Source organism: Spermophilus citellus, assembly GCF_964194105.1.
Source record: "Spermophilus citellus genome assembly, chromosome: 6".
In the NCBI taxonomy this organism is placed as follows: Eukaryota; Metazoa; Chordata; class Mammalia; order Rodentia; family Sciuridae; genus Spermophilus; species Spermophilus citellus.
Window position 1 is genome coordinate 34,915,155 of NC_138187.1, and position 14,317 is coordinate 34,929,471.

A 14,317-nucleotide genomic window follows, 5' to 3' on the forward strand; every position below is an offset into this window, starting at 1 on the left:
GAGCCTTGGATTCTGTCCCCAAGAGCTGCCACCAGACAGGACTCATTCATTACAGCATCTCTGCCTCCCCCAGGGCCTGATTTGGGAAGCGGCGCTGACAAGCTTCCTGGGGCTTCCCTCGGGGTTAGAATTTCTAATCCTGCACCTTCTGCTGCCTGGCTGGGGGTGAGTGACATTGGATCTAGTGGCTGGGACCCTGGCAGCTCTGCTCAGGGGGTCTACAGCCGAGGAGTGGAGGTGTTGGTCATGGGAGGGGATGCGAGCATAAGCAGTTCCTGTCCTGCTCACCCTTCCAGGCTTCATAGATCACCCCGCTGCAAGGTTGCGGTGTGGCATTCTCAGCCCACGCTGTGCTACAGCCCAAGGCCCAGCTCCTCCCCCTGCCAAGTGTTAAATTGGGAAAGGAGGTGGCAAGAGAGTGCAAATCCATTGTGAGGCTGTAGAAACATCTTTAAATAAACACAAGGAAGACTGGGCTGCAGACCAGGGTGGACAGGGACTTAGCTACCAGGCCTGGGCTTGGGAAGGACAGAGAGGTGGGTTGGGGCCTTCAGGTGCATAAGCTGGCAGCCCGGGGGACAGCGTTCTGGAGGGGTGGGGGCTGACCAAGTGGAGCAGCCCGCACTTACCATCTTGGAGAAGGAGCTGGTGATGGGCAGAGAGTGGGAGGAGCTGGGGCTGGCATCCCTGTCTTCATGTCCCTTGCCTGTCCTCATCAGAGGGGCAACAGGGAGGGGTGGAAGGGTTGGAAGTAGAAACAAGAGAGGAGAGAAAAGGGAAGACAAGGGATGTCAGGTGCCCCAAACCTCTTGCCTCCTTCCCCTTGGGGACCTGCCCTCCCTTTTCTGGTACCTGGAGGAACAGTGCCCCCAATATTCTCATTTCCCCTCCCAGCTACAGGCTGCTGCAGTTGGGTCCCGTCACCAACAGACCCTGCCCCCATCCCTGCCCGACCCAGATAAGGCTGAACAGTGTCACTTGTCCCTGAAGACTTTCATGGCATTCCCCACACGGGTCCCTAGTGGGAGCTCTCTGTGGACAGTGCCCCCCTAAGAAGCATAAGCTTCAGGGGAGCCCGACTATCACTGCCCAATTAGTCTTTCGTCCTGACGGATCACCACATCCTGATGACGTGGGCCAAGGACAATGGGACAAGTCTGTGCCACCCCTGGCAGCCCTTGTCTGATAGCTCTGCTACCCCATCTCTCCACCTCTACCTCACCGAGTGTGCACACAGATACACAGACACACAGCCGGTCTTTGGCCACCTCCAGGGGAGGAACCGTGCACTAGGCCCTCATCAGGTCTGGGAAGGGCCAAAGAAGCCCCATGACCTTGCAGCACCCTTTCTCTTCCTTTGGGGGACAATACTCTCTGCTTGCTACGGGCTCCAGCCCCACGCATGTCCCTTTTGATAAAGAAGGCTACTGAGATGTAATCACGTGGGACCTGGATCAGGCCTCCCCCTCCTCCCTCCATGCCCCAAGAGACCTGCCCAAAGCCCAGGTCTGAACTGTTCCCTCAAAGCCACCTGGAGGCCGTCACCACGGCAGGGTGAAGACCTCATGCTTGGTATAGCTCACGGGCTCCCTGGGGGTTCCTCTCTATCCTCTGGGATGGCAGAGCACCTTCCACATGGTACCCTGCCTGGGCTCCTCCCCTTTCTCTCTGCTGCCCCTCTGCAGAGTGGTCCTTCCAGACACTGGGACCATCCACCCAAATCCTCCCTTTTCAAGGCCCAGTTGAAATGTCCCATGCCCTTAGCTGCTCCCTCGGGTGGCCTGTGACGCTTTCCCCCAGCACATCTTCCTGAACCTTCCTGAACATGGTGGGTATGCATTTGCCTAACAAACCATCCGCAGCTGATCATCACCCTGATGTGTGGCGAGGACAAAAGAAGGACTTCCAGTCAGTGTGTCTGGGAGACCCAGGGGCTCCCGGAGGAACGGGCAGCCTCCCCAGCCTGGGCTCTGCCCAGCCAGGGTGTGGAGGAAGGTCAGGAAGTCCCCGCCCGGCAGGCCCCGAGCACAGATGCACTGGGTGGGGGAGGGAAACCCAGGGCGAGGTGGTGGGCAGGGCCCCTGTGCACTTTGGATTATGATGAACATTAATCACTACCTAATGGGCTCTCGCCACCCTGAGACCCCCAAGGTCCCACCCAGGTCGGCCCTCAGGGTTGATGGCTGCAGTGGGAGAAACAGATGGACCAGGAGAGGCAGAGCGACAGACGAGGCAGGGAGAGAGGGATCCGGGCGTCTCTCACTAACCTTGAAAATCCGACGCTCGCTTCAGGCTGATGGGGGATTTGGCTCTCTGCAGCTGAAAGAGAGGGGAGGGGAAGAAACAAGACAGAGGACACAAATCAAACAGGGCCCTAGACACATGTCATTGGCACTAAGAAAAAAATAAAAACCAGGCAAGACTATCCTGCCTCTCAAAGCATGGTTGGCGTGGTTATCTGAGTCGTGGGTCTCCTGCCGCTGGGCTGGGACACTGAGGGAGCTCCCCTGGACTTTGACCAGGCAGGTGCTGGCCCAAGTTCCCCAAGGCCTGTCTCACAGCTCTCAGCATGGCAGAGGAGCTAGGATGGGGCACAGCTGGGTGCACAGGGCAGGGGGTTTTAGAAAAGGATAAGGCTGCCCACCACCCTTGGCCCCCAGGTGAGGCCCCCCCAGGGGTCATAGTGAGAGAGGCAGAGGCAGGTCAGGCCTGATGACATGGTCCCATTTGCTCATGCACTTTCTGGCTCATTCACTCTTCATCGAGTCAGCCATTTGAGGGGGACTGCGCTGGGCACTGAGCAATACAGCTGGGATCAGACTGTGACAGGCACTCAATGCTTATTTGGTAAATAAGCAAATGAACTTGAAACTAATGCTTACTTCACTCTCTTTTCCTTTCGCTTATGGGAGAAATGGGATCCGTGTAAACAAAAACAAAACAAAAATAAATAAATAAAAACCCTAACTTGGCATCATTTCTGTTTCCAGGGTTGAAACTCGTCAAGTGAACCTGGATTCCCAAGACCTAAGCAGAGCCAGGCACAGCCTGGGGGGGCTGTACCCCAGGCACCTGCCCCCTTGGGGGGGTCTGACTTGGTGCCTGCCCTGCTGTGGGCCCCTGTGCCCAGGTACCTGGATGCCCTTCAGGTTCATCCTGCGCCGGGGTGGGTGGTAGGGCAGGAAGTACTTGCTGTCTTCAGGTGACTCCTCTGAGGTGGAAGAATCGTCAGCCTCTTGACCGTTAACCCTGGGGCTGGTGTCCCCAAAGTTCTGTGAGATGATGGTGGCTGGCAGGTTCCTGGGAAGACTCTGGAGACAGAGAAGCCAGTGATGGAGACAGGTGTGATGAGCAGCTGGCCGTCAGCAGAATAGGTGACCAATGGCACCATTGTCCCCTCTGGCACCCAAGCTTGACACCCAACGGCTCCTCCTCTTTCCTGACCCGGCGTCTCCCTGGACGCCATGGGCGATATCCTAGCTCCACACTCCTCTGACCTCACCAGAGCCTGGGCCGGGCCCCCACCTTCTTGTGCAGTGGTGAAGGGGCTGCCTCTGCCCCTTCACCCTGGCCTCCCTTGCCTTCCAACATTTAGCCCCATGCCTCAGCTAAAATCATGCGAGTACTGCACAAGACCCCCCAAGGTCCCAGAACAGCAGCACACCCCTCAGGGCACTCAGGGAACCTTCACTTGCCTGTGCTCTCTTCTGTCCTCTCCTCATATCCCAGTCCACAGACGGCCACCTGCCTGCCAGGCCTCACTTCTGGGGCTCTGCTCATGCTGTCCCAGTGGCCCAGCATGCTGGTCCTGCCCAGCATCATGCATGCCTTGGGCAGGCACTCACCAGGGCTCTCTCTGGGCTTAGCACTAGGTTGGTGATGGGAACAGAGAGGGCTTCATTCAAAGGCCACATGAGAGCACATCACAGGATCCTGGTCCCCCTGAAAGGGGCACTCAGCAACACCAGGTAAGCATCCTGGGAGGGGGCCTGAGGCTGTGCCGGGATCCTTCTGCAGGGGGTCTTCCTATAACCTAGAAGGGACTCCTCCCTGGGCTCCCATGGCACCCTTGAACTTGGAATTCACAAGTTCTGTGCTGAGAAACCACGTCCCTGTATTTGCCTCCACTGTGGGATTCTGTCTGCTCGGGGGGAGAAGGGATTCCGATCAATCTCCCCAGGGCTCTGGTGAGTCACAGTGATTCAGCTCTTGCATCTTGGTCCCTTCCGTTGTAAATGAGGACAGTAAGTGCAGCTTCCCTGAAGGATAGTTCTGTGGGCTGCGAGGGACCTGCGCTGCACCTGCCCAGGACTGTGCCCGGCAGGTTCTCACTATAGTGACCATGATCTCATCTGGCTTGGTGCAGCATTCACTCATTTCTGAGTGGCTGGGGCCTGCTGGGAAATGCACTCTGCCACTCACCTGCCCATCGTGGGTTTACTCAGGGGCACCGGCAGCTTTAACAAGAGCAGGGAATTTTAAAACTGAGGACTGTGCAGTTGGCAGGGGAGCCCAGGGGAAGTTGACTGTGGTCAACTGAGAGGTGCCAAAGCTCCGAATGGTGGAGCTGCCTGTCTGAGCCAGGATTCTACCCTCTACCTTTGAGATGAGGCGAGTGGCTTCTGCTCAACACTACAGAGACACACATGGAAGGTTCAAAGAAGGACATAGGTTATTCTATGTGGGAGGGAACCGTGTACTTCTGCCTTCAAATGGACAAAAAGCCCCTTCACAGTGGTGGTTCCCTGGCCAGCTGTCCCTGGTGTCAGGAGGGCAGCTGGCGGCAGGTTGGAGCTGCAGCTCGCCCGGCCCACCTGGTCGAGGCTGCCGTTGTCCTTGGAGAGGCGCCGGAGCTTGCTCTCCAGGTTGACGATGCAGGCTTCCCGCCGCACCATCTCGATCCTCATCTCGTCGTTCTTCTCCTCCAGCTCCCGGATCTGTTTCCGGTACTTGTCTTTCTCGATCAAGCACTGCGAGTACTGAGTCTGCGCTTCGTCTCGGGAATGGAAGGCCTGTGGCGGGAGGCGAGACGGGCCACTTGGGTGCCTCAGCCTGACCCAATCAAAGCGGGCTGGAGCCACACATCATCTCTAGTTCAGGTGTCGGCTGTAATCTCCATCACTTCTTTCCTGGCCCTGACTTTTGGGTGTCGTCTCTGCCCTCTTCATTAGTGCCATCCCAGGGCCGTCTGTCCTGCCTATGCTATGTGCCAGCTCTGTGGGGCGGTGCTATGTTAACAATTCTCCTTTTACAGACAAGGATGGAGGCTTCAGCGGGGCAGCTTGCCTGTGGGCACACATCTTATGAACGATGGCTTGCCTCTGAACCTGTCCTCACTGAAGAGTCCAGGCATTTGAGCACCGTGCTATTATGTGGCCCACTGGACCTGGCTCTCCTCCCTACCCCATGCACCCCGGTCACCAAATGCCATGGATCTCAAAGCCTCTTGGGATAGAATTCATGTTTGGAACAGAAGTAGGAAAGACAGAGTCATGAGTAATTCCCCATGTAGTCAGTGACATTACACTGGTCAAAACTCTCTGAAGGACCCCAGTGGCTGGGCCAGGAGCCCTGTAGTGCAGCCTGTGGTCCCCCACTCTCTGGGTGGCACTCATACCTGGTCCCGCTCCCGCTCCACCTCCTCCAGCTGCAGCATGACCGTGTTCATACGGTGCTTGTACATTTCACAGTCTTTCCCCAGGGTCGAGCACCTGAGCTCCAGGTCTTCCTTTTCCTCCAAGTACTGTAAGCAACATGGAGAAATCAATACGAATATCGAGCAATCAATAGGTCAGGGCCAACAGCTGTTTCCTGGCTGCACCTCTCTGAGCTGGTGTGCTCAGCCTGTCCTTCTGGGGTCTAGTGATCTGACTGAAAGGCACCAAGCTAGGCCAGTCAATCAACTGTGGACTGCTGAGGACCTACTATGTACCAGGTAATATGGGGGAGGACAGTGTGGACACAGTGCCTGCCTTCCTGTGGCTTCCTCGCTCAGGAAGGGGAAGACAGGTGCTAAGCTAAGCTCATACTTAAAACTCATAAAAGACTCCAAGAGAGCAGAGGAACTTTATACCAAGGGCAGATCCAGTCCCTGGAAAGAAATGTGGGGCTCCAGGTAGCACTCACTGGTGCACCCTGGTAAGGAGGGGATGCTGCCATGGCCTTGGCTCCCACCTTGTCTCGCAGCTCCTCTGCCTGGCGGACCTCCTCCTGCAAGTTGTAGATTTTGTTGACGAGCTCCTGCCGGTCCTCCAGTGCCTCTTTCCGGTCATGCTCCAGGATGTCCAGGATGGCCTTGTCTGAGTCTGGCAGGCTGCGTTTGCCGGCCTGAGCGGACAGGTAGCAGGGGTTTGATGGTGTCGGGGTTAGGGGCGGGGAACAAAGTGGACACGGAAGGCGGGGACGACAGATTCAGCCACAGATGCTGAGAGAACAGAAGGTTCTGTTTCTGCAGGAAAGCAGAGGCAGGCAGAGATTTCTCTTGGGGTCTTTAAGCAGCTTATCACTTAAAGAAGTTTATCACCTGGAAAGAAGCGTAAGACCCACTTCTTCTCAGGAATACACTGAGCCTATTGTTCTCCCAGCTCTTATCAGAGCCAAGCTGACACTGGCTGCTCCTCAGAACACTTCAGAGCTAACAACAAAGGGAGGCCACTCTGCCTTCCAGACACCACCCTGGAAATATCAACTCTGCTCTGATAAACCGGGCTCAGCCTCTGCTCAGAAACAGAGCCCCAAGCCCCAGGTGGCAGACCTGGGGGATCACCCCGGAGAGAGCAGGGGGGATGCATTTTTTTTTCCTTCTCTGCAGATGCACTTTGGAATATGATTCCTCAGTGATGTCCCCCCCTCTGTCCAGACAGGATTCTGGGATGACCAAGATAGGAGGTGCATGCACAGAGCGCATGGTTGAGGTTTTTGGAATCTTTAAGAACAGGGAGGTTTTTTGACGAGCTCTTCCCTCAGCACCAGGACACTGATTTCCATGTGGCTTTCACAGAGTGCTTCCAGGAAGGAAATGTGTTTGTAAGTATGATCTCCCATAATGGGACATCTCTGATTCGGGGTGGCTTGGTCACCCCCACCTCACAGAGGAGGAGAGTGTGGTGCCTGGGGATGGCACAGGTCATGTGCCGTCAGCAAGCCAAGGCTCTGGACACACACCCAGGTAGGCATGCCCTCACCTGGATGATGGACTGCAGCTCCTGGATCTTGGTCTTGAGCATCTCATTCTCCCGCTCCAATTCCAGGACCTGCTCCTTCTTGGGCCGATTCTCGATGTCATTCTTCAGTTTCAGCGACTGATTTCTCTCCAGCTTACATTCCTCCTCCATCTTGTTCAATCGGTGCTTGAGTTGATCGATCTGAAACGCCCAAGAGGGTGAGGGGAGAAGGCCGTTGGCAAGAAACAGAAGCCCAGATCCCACTGGGCTTCCAGCACCAGCTAGGTTCTGCCCCCTCCTCCTCCTTCCAGCTGGAGGTGGGGAAAGGCTCACAGAAACTTTCTGCAGGAAACCACATCATCATCTCCTTGTTGATGAAGAGTTCCCGATGAGTTAATTTTTTTTTTTTTGTATCTGGAATTTTTTAAAATTGATTTAAAAAAAAAAAACAAATGTCAGTGGAATGCATTATAATTCTTATTACAGCACAATTTTTCATGTCTCTGGTTGTATATAAAGTATGTCGACACTAATTTGTGTCTTCATACCTGTACTTTGGATAATGATGTTCATCACATTTCACCATCCTTGCTAATCCCCTGCCCCCTCTCTTTCCCTCCCACCCCTCTGTCCTATCTAGAGTTCGTCTGTTCCTCCCATGCTCCCCCTCCCTACCCCACCATGAGTCAGACTCCTTATATCAGAGAAAACATTCAGCATTTGTTTTTTTGGAATTGGCTAACTTCACTTAGCATTATCTTCTCCAACACCATCCGTTTACCTGCAAATGGCCATGATTTTACTCTCTTTTATTGCTGAGTAAAATTCCATTGTGTATAGATGCCACATTAGAATACTTCTAAAGAGCTATCCGTCCCTTAGAAAATTCTCTCAGAGAAATTTGTAGGATAGAACAGGTTCCAGACTAGGATACCCAAGTGGGTGTCGCCCTAGTATTTGCTACTGATTTCAGTGGCCTTTTATGATGGGTTTCAAACAGGTCCTTGGAACTCAGGGCTTCTTCCCCTGGAGAACCACAGGGTGATTGGAGGGAGGCAAAAGATGGCTGAGAAGCCAGAGATCTGGCCACCACCCTGACTTCAGTCCTCAGAGCAGCTCTGCTCATGGATGATTCTGTTCTCTTGGAATCCATACCAGACTTTATTTGAACACACTGCACTATTGCTAAAGACAACGAAACAAAAAGCAGCTTGAAACTCAGGGGAGTCTAAGTCTTTGGGACCTCTGGCCTGAAGAACCTGCCTGGATTTAGTGTCAGGAAGAGTGGCCTCCTGGAGAAGCAGCAGCTGCCTCTGAAAAGCATGACTGCAGCCATGCCGAGCATCACCCTCAAGAGTTTAGCACCAGGAACTGGGCTCAGCAGGTATCTTGAACCTTTGTGACTAAGCTTCTCTGCTTCCTCAAGCTAAGGGACCTCGCACTGCACTCAAGGGCTGCAAGGAAGGGAGACGCCAGAGGAGCAGGTGTCATTTTTCAAATCTAGGCTTGTAGGGAGAACAGCCTCAAGAAATCTGGCAGGTAGAGAGGGTATGGCTTTAACAAGGAAAGGGGTGCTACTGCACAGTGTGGCCTGAGACACGGGAGAAAGGGGCACACAGGGAAGCAGCCTGCGGCAGAGAGACGACCTAGGGACTTAGCTCACTGGGTGTTCTTTCAATGCTACACACACTTTCTCATTATTAATATGTCTTCAAGGAAACATTATACAGCAGGAAGTTCTAAGAGGGAAACTTTCTAAGTTCACTTGCTTCAGGTTAACTTCCCCCTGGCCCTGCGGAAAACAGCACAGAAACCTCTCCTCCTGGTCATGCAACAAAATTCCCCTTCAGTGTCTTTGAAGATCAACTGAAGCATCCTAGACTGGGGCAGATCCCCAGTCCCACAAAGTACAGGGCTTACTCTGCCAAAAACATAGGGTGCAACACCTCAATAATCCCAGGGCACAGGTTTTATCTTCTTCTTTTAAAATATTTTTTAGTTGTCAATGGATCTTTATCTTACTGATTTATATGCAGTGCTGAGAATCGAACCAGGTGCCTCACACATACTAGGCAAGCGCTCTACCATTGAGCCACAACCCCAGCCCAGGTTTTATCTTCTTTATCACCACTTACAAATAAAAACTGAGGCCAATAGCCAAGGAAGTGGGGGAGCCAGAAGCCAGAATTTGAACTCAAACCCATAGGACTTCACAGTTCACGCTCTTAACTGCAATGCCCTATTGCTATGGACTCAACTCCCCTGAATTCTTGAGGATTGTTTACTGATCTGTCTGCCTCACTAAATTGTAAGTGACCCGGGCAGAGCTCAGGTTATTTATCCCCATGTCCCCCACAGTGCTTAGCACAGTGCCTTACACATGGCAGGTGCTTAATAAATATTCTGAGGTCTATTTTCCACCCAGAAGCCGGAGCGATCCTTCTAAGACATAAATCAGCTGTTACTCCTCAGCTCTCAATCCTTCAGTGGCTTCCCATCACAGATGGAATAAATTCCAAATTTCTTACTATGCTCCTATGATCTGGACCCTGGCCACCTCTCCCAGCTTCTTTTTGTTATACCATTTGCTCATCTGGCTGCCCTGCCCTGCTGGCTCCCTGATGTCACCCCAAACAAACAAATAACACCACCACCACCACCAAAAACAAACAAACAAACAAAAAAAAAACTGCCAAGCTTCTTCTCTACTTCAAATTGGGACCTTTGCATTTGCATTTCCTCTGACTTTCCAGGTTCCTCCCTTTCTTGGGTGTCCCCTGCTCAGAGACCTTTCCTGACCACCCTAGATAAAACAGCTCCACCACTCTCTATCCTCATTCTGTCTTCTCCATAGCACTCAAACTATTTATGTATTTGTTTTCTGATTATAATGTACGTTCCATGACAGGAGGACCTTAGTCTTGAGATTTATATTTCTGGAATAGAGCAGATGCACCACGGCGCTCAATAAATAGAAGAAATGAATGAAGCAAATTCCTTTCTCTTTCTGCATTTAGGAGACAAACTTCATTAATCACGTCAATCATGTGGCTGGTGGGTCGTTCACTGGTACATGCACGGATTTTCCCACTATGCCAAGAACCATGCTGAACTTTGTGGATACAAGCATGATGGACAAAGAGTCCTAGCTTTGAGAAGTTCATTCCCTAGGAGCAGGGGCTACGCTCATTTCCTTACTAATTTCTCTAAGCATCATAATCTGGGGCCTGGGTCTTGTTTCTCCTCTTGCCACTGAAACCCTAGTTTCCCATTTCTTTTCTTTCTTTCTTTTTAACCTTAGGGGCGTGGAGCCTGTGTGCACATTTCTGCACATGTGCAGAGCATGCACAGTGAAGGTCAAGGTCAGTACTAAGCTCTACTGCGTCTTTACGCACAAGTCTTAATATGCACACAGAGGCTTTAGTTGGCTGAGCCCGAGGCATCAGTGGGTGCGCGCACGCATGCGCATGGTGGATCTGGGAACCTGGAACCACTGGCCCCTTGGTTCCCTGTCTCCCACCTGGGCATGAAGCTCTGGGGGGTTGTGGGTATGTGTGCACGCGCATGCGTCGGCACGTGCCCGCTGGGGTCCTGAGGCCCAGCTTCCCCTTGGCTCAGCCTGGCTAGGAGCCCTCCGAGCCCCTACCTCGAGTTGGAGGTCCCGGCTTCGCATCACGGCCATGTTTTTCTCTTCGCTCAGCTGGGCGTAGCGCATGGCCAAGGTGTAGTTGTCGTCCTTGACCTTGACCAGCTCCTCGTTGTAGCCGTCCCGCTCTTCCTTCATCTTGTAGTACCGCTCCTGGAAGGTCAGCAGCTCCACCCGGGTCAGCGTCAGCTGCTTCTTCTCGTCCTCCAGCTGCCGCGCCTTGGCCAGCAGCTCGCAGCGCTGGAGGTCCTTGGCCTTCATCTGCTGCTGCAGCTTGATGACCTCGTTCATCAAGAAGTGCGTGAGGCCCTCGTGGCCCTCCTCCACTGTGCACAGGGGCACCCAGTCAGGCCTGAGGACCCGGCAGGGCACGGAAGAGGTTCCCGACGGGGCAGGTGACATTCGCTCACTCATTCACTCACCAACATCTTACTGGCTCTTAGGCACTGGGGACTCAGGGTGAGCAAAACAGTCGAATGATCACACACAGGTGTCACTAGAGTCAAGACACAGGCGGCCCTGAGACTTTACAATGACGGACCTGAACCAGGCTGGTAGCTAGAGGGGGTGGAAGGTCCCTGATGGTTAAGATGAAATGTTCAGGAGGGAAAGATATTCTAGGAAGGTGGAGGAGAGAAGGGTCTTGGCATGTTTCAGGAGCTAAAGGAAGACCAAAGTGGCTGAGCCCAGCTGGGCGTGGTGGCGCACACCTCTAATCCCAGCAGATGGGGAGGCTGAGGCAGGAGGACTGCGAGTTCAAAGCCAGCCTCTGCAAAAGTGAGGCACTAAGTCACTCAGAGAGACCCTGTCTCTAAATAAAATACAAAATAGGGCTGAGGATGTGGCTGGGTGGTTGAGTGACTGAGTTCAATCCCCAGTCCATAAAAAAAGTGGCTGAGCCCAGAGAGAGAGGAGAAGAGGAGAAGAGGGCAGGTGAGGGGAGGAGGAGGAGGAAGAGGAGGAAAGAGAAGAAAGGAAAGAGGAGAGGGAGGGAGGGGCAGAAAAATGAGCCTGGGAGTCTCAGCAGGGACTAGAGTGTTAGTTAGGGTCCTGTGGGTCCCATTAAAGACCTGAGTCTTTACAGAGAAACAGTGGAAAACCACTGGAGGATTTTAGGCAGGGAAGGGTGGCATGAGACTGGAGAGAGCATTGGAGCAGACCGAGAATGGATGAAGGGGGTTGATGGGGCTGGAGGGTCTGAGACAGGGAGAAGACTGATTTAAAAAATGTTTAGGCAGGGGGGCTGAGGTTGTGGCTCAGAGGTAGAGCACTAGCCTAGCACGTGCAAGGCGCTGGGTTTGATCCTTAGCACCACATACAAAAATAAAATAAAATAAAATAAAGGTATTGTGTCCAGCTACAACTAAAAATAAATTTTTTTAAGTGCTTAGGAAGGAAGATGAAGAAGATGAGATGCCCAAGGACCCTGGGACATTGGAAAGGGAGCAGAGAAGACAAGGAAAAGATCTTGAGGGCAGAGTGGACTTCTGACCTGCTCCCATACCATGCATGGGGAGGCTCTGCCAATGCTCACTTCTCTTGGCCCCTGCTTCAGTCTGTCCCTGTCATCTACCTTTCATTCCCAGGCAGACTGTGTGATGGATAGCCCCAAATCCCATATATCACAGACTTGCAGCTTTAAAACTGCCCTGCTGTGGGACACACACACACACACACACACACACACACCCTTTCTTAGAGTCCGGGTATTCCCGATGGCCAAGTTGCTTACCCACGATGGTGGAGAACCTCCGGGTGGGCTCCTTCCCCGTCACCAGCTTGTACAGTTCTGGGTAGTAAAACTCCAGGCTCTCCAAGAAGACCACATAGCCTCTTTGCCCTTTGGTGTGTAGAATGTCCAACAGTCGGCCTAGAGGAAAGTCCAGATCATCCCATGAGAAGAAGAATACATGTCTGACTGGACACAAGTCTCCATGGCCAGTCTTATCCTGGACTTATATTCCTCAATAAGCTCTAAGAAGACGCTCACCAGGTTCGGTCACTCCTGGGTTGGATCATGGAATCCATATAATGTCTATAAAGGGCCAGGCCCTCAGCAGGGATACAGTGAGTGCCCCCTTTTCTTTCTCTAAAAATTGCTAGAACTGGGATGAAGGGAAATGCAGCTACATGAAACCCGCAGAACTCCCCAATGGACCAGCACTAAAATGAACCATATGGGTACCAGCTTTTCTGATTGAAGGAGGGTAGAAGTATAGGGAATCATGCAGGCTTCTCTAGGATTCAGAGCAGGAAAACAACTTGGTGGGTGGGAAGCTTTTGGAAAAGTCATAGGAAAGAGGCACTGCTCCCTGTTCTTCTTTGGGATTATCACACACAGTCTGGAAACATCTTTATCCTAGATGTAATCTGCTAGCAACTTCCAGTTTCCATCTAATTTCTGTGGTTTGGATGTTGTTTGTCCCCAGAGGGTCATGTGCTGGGAGCTTGGTCCTTGGTGTGGAGATACTAGGTGGTGGAGACCTTTAAGAAATGGGGACCAGAGGTCAGTCCTTAGGTCATTTGGGGGTGTGCTCTTGGAAAGGATTGTGAGATCTCAGTCTTTCTCTGATTTCCTGCTGGGCATTGTGATCTCTTCCTTATTTACTCCTGCTGTTACAGAATGTAGCCAAGAGGGTCCTCCCCAGAGCCGAGTTGATGCTAGTGCTCTGCCCTCAGATTTCTAAAACTGCGAGCTAAATAAACCTCTTTTCTTTATAAAGTTGTCTTGTGTCAGTTATTTTGTTGTAGTGATGGGAAAAAAAAAGGCTTAAGACCGTAATCATTCCACTTATGTTTATACTTCCTGTCCCATCCTTAAGTGTTTTATTTTCAGATATCTCTTCCATTTAGGCCCTAAAACTCCATCTTTTCCCTAGGACAGATATGATAAATACATTTCATCTTGTGTGAATCCTGATGGTTTGAGGAAGCTGCCTGGAGCACTGTGTTGAGAAGGATTCCAAAGTTATATCCAAGCTCAGTGGGAAAGCACGCTGTGATTAATTAAGGATGTCTGCTGTGAATGCAGAGGAGAGTCACAGCATATGAGCCACTTATCAGCCATGCTGTGGGACAGGGATTTCCAAGCTTCTTCAACTGTGATCCACAGAAAGAAATACATTTTACACCATGACTTGGCAGTGCCCATACACAAGGATGAGTATAGAAGCATATGTGTACATATAAACAACTAAAACAAGTTCCAGAAACACACCACCTTTACCGAGTATGGTCAATTCCCATGCCCCTTCACCCTCCGCCCACCCCCTGCCAGGCACTTTAGAAAAGGCTGAGGATCCCTTTCCAGAATAATAGTTTTAAACAAATTAAATACCTTGGATTACAAAGGAAACCAATTGTAATAAAATCCAGGTATCAAATATTAAACACATTTGTGATTTAGTAATAGATGTATTTCTTTGTTAATGCATTAAATAACAAAATCTCTTGGCAGGTCTAATAACTACTGTAATTTCAACAGAGAGGAGTGCAAATGGTATTTTAA

The 14,317-nt window shown here is 51.9% G+C and overlaps 1 protein-coding gene across 1 annotated transcript in view; it reads right to left on the reverse strand.

Moving 5' to 3' along the window:
• The window catches only part of CARD11 (caspase recruitment domain family member 11), a gene marked incomplete at its 3' end in the record, with an annotated part of 108,141 nt that overhangs the window by 14,356 nt on the left and 79,468 nt on the right, over positions 1 to 14,317 (reverse strand). Inside the window, exons 5-13 of the mRNA XM_081300267.1 lie at positions 12,542 to 12,679; positions 10,810 to 11,135; positions 7,185 to 7,364; positions 6,175 to 6,327; positions 5,618 to 5,743; positions 4,815 to 5,012; positions 3,135 to 3,311; positions 2,268 to 2,319; positions 630 to 706 (exon numbers count right to left, since the gene is read on the reverse strand). Coding sequence (XP_081156393.1) covers positions 630 to 706; positions 2,268 to 2,319; positions 3,135 to 3,311; positions 4,815 to 5,012; positions 5,618 to 5,743; positions 6,175 to 6,327; positions 7,185 to 7,364; positions 10,810 to 11,135; positions 12,542 to 12,679 — 1,427 coding nt within the window. The remainder of the gene's footprint in view (positions 1 to 629; positions 707 to 2,267; positions 2,320 to 3,134; positions 3,312 to 4,814; positions 5,013 to 5,617; positions 5,744 to 6,174; positions 6,328 to 7,184; positions 7,365 to 10,809; positions 11,136 to 12,541; positions 12,680 to 14,317) is intronic.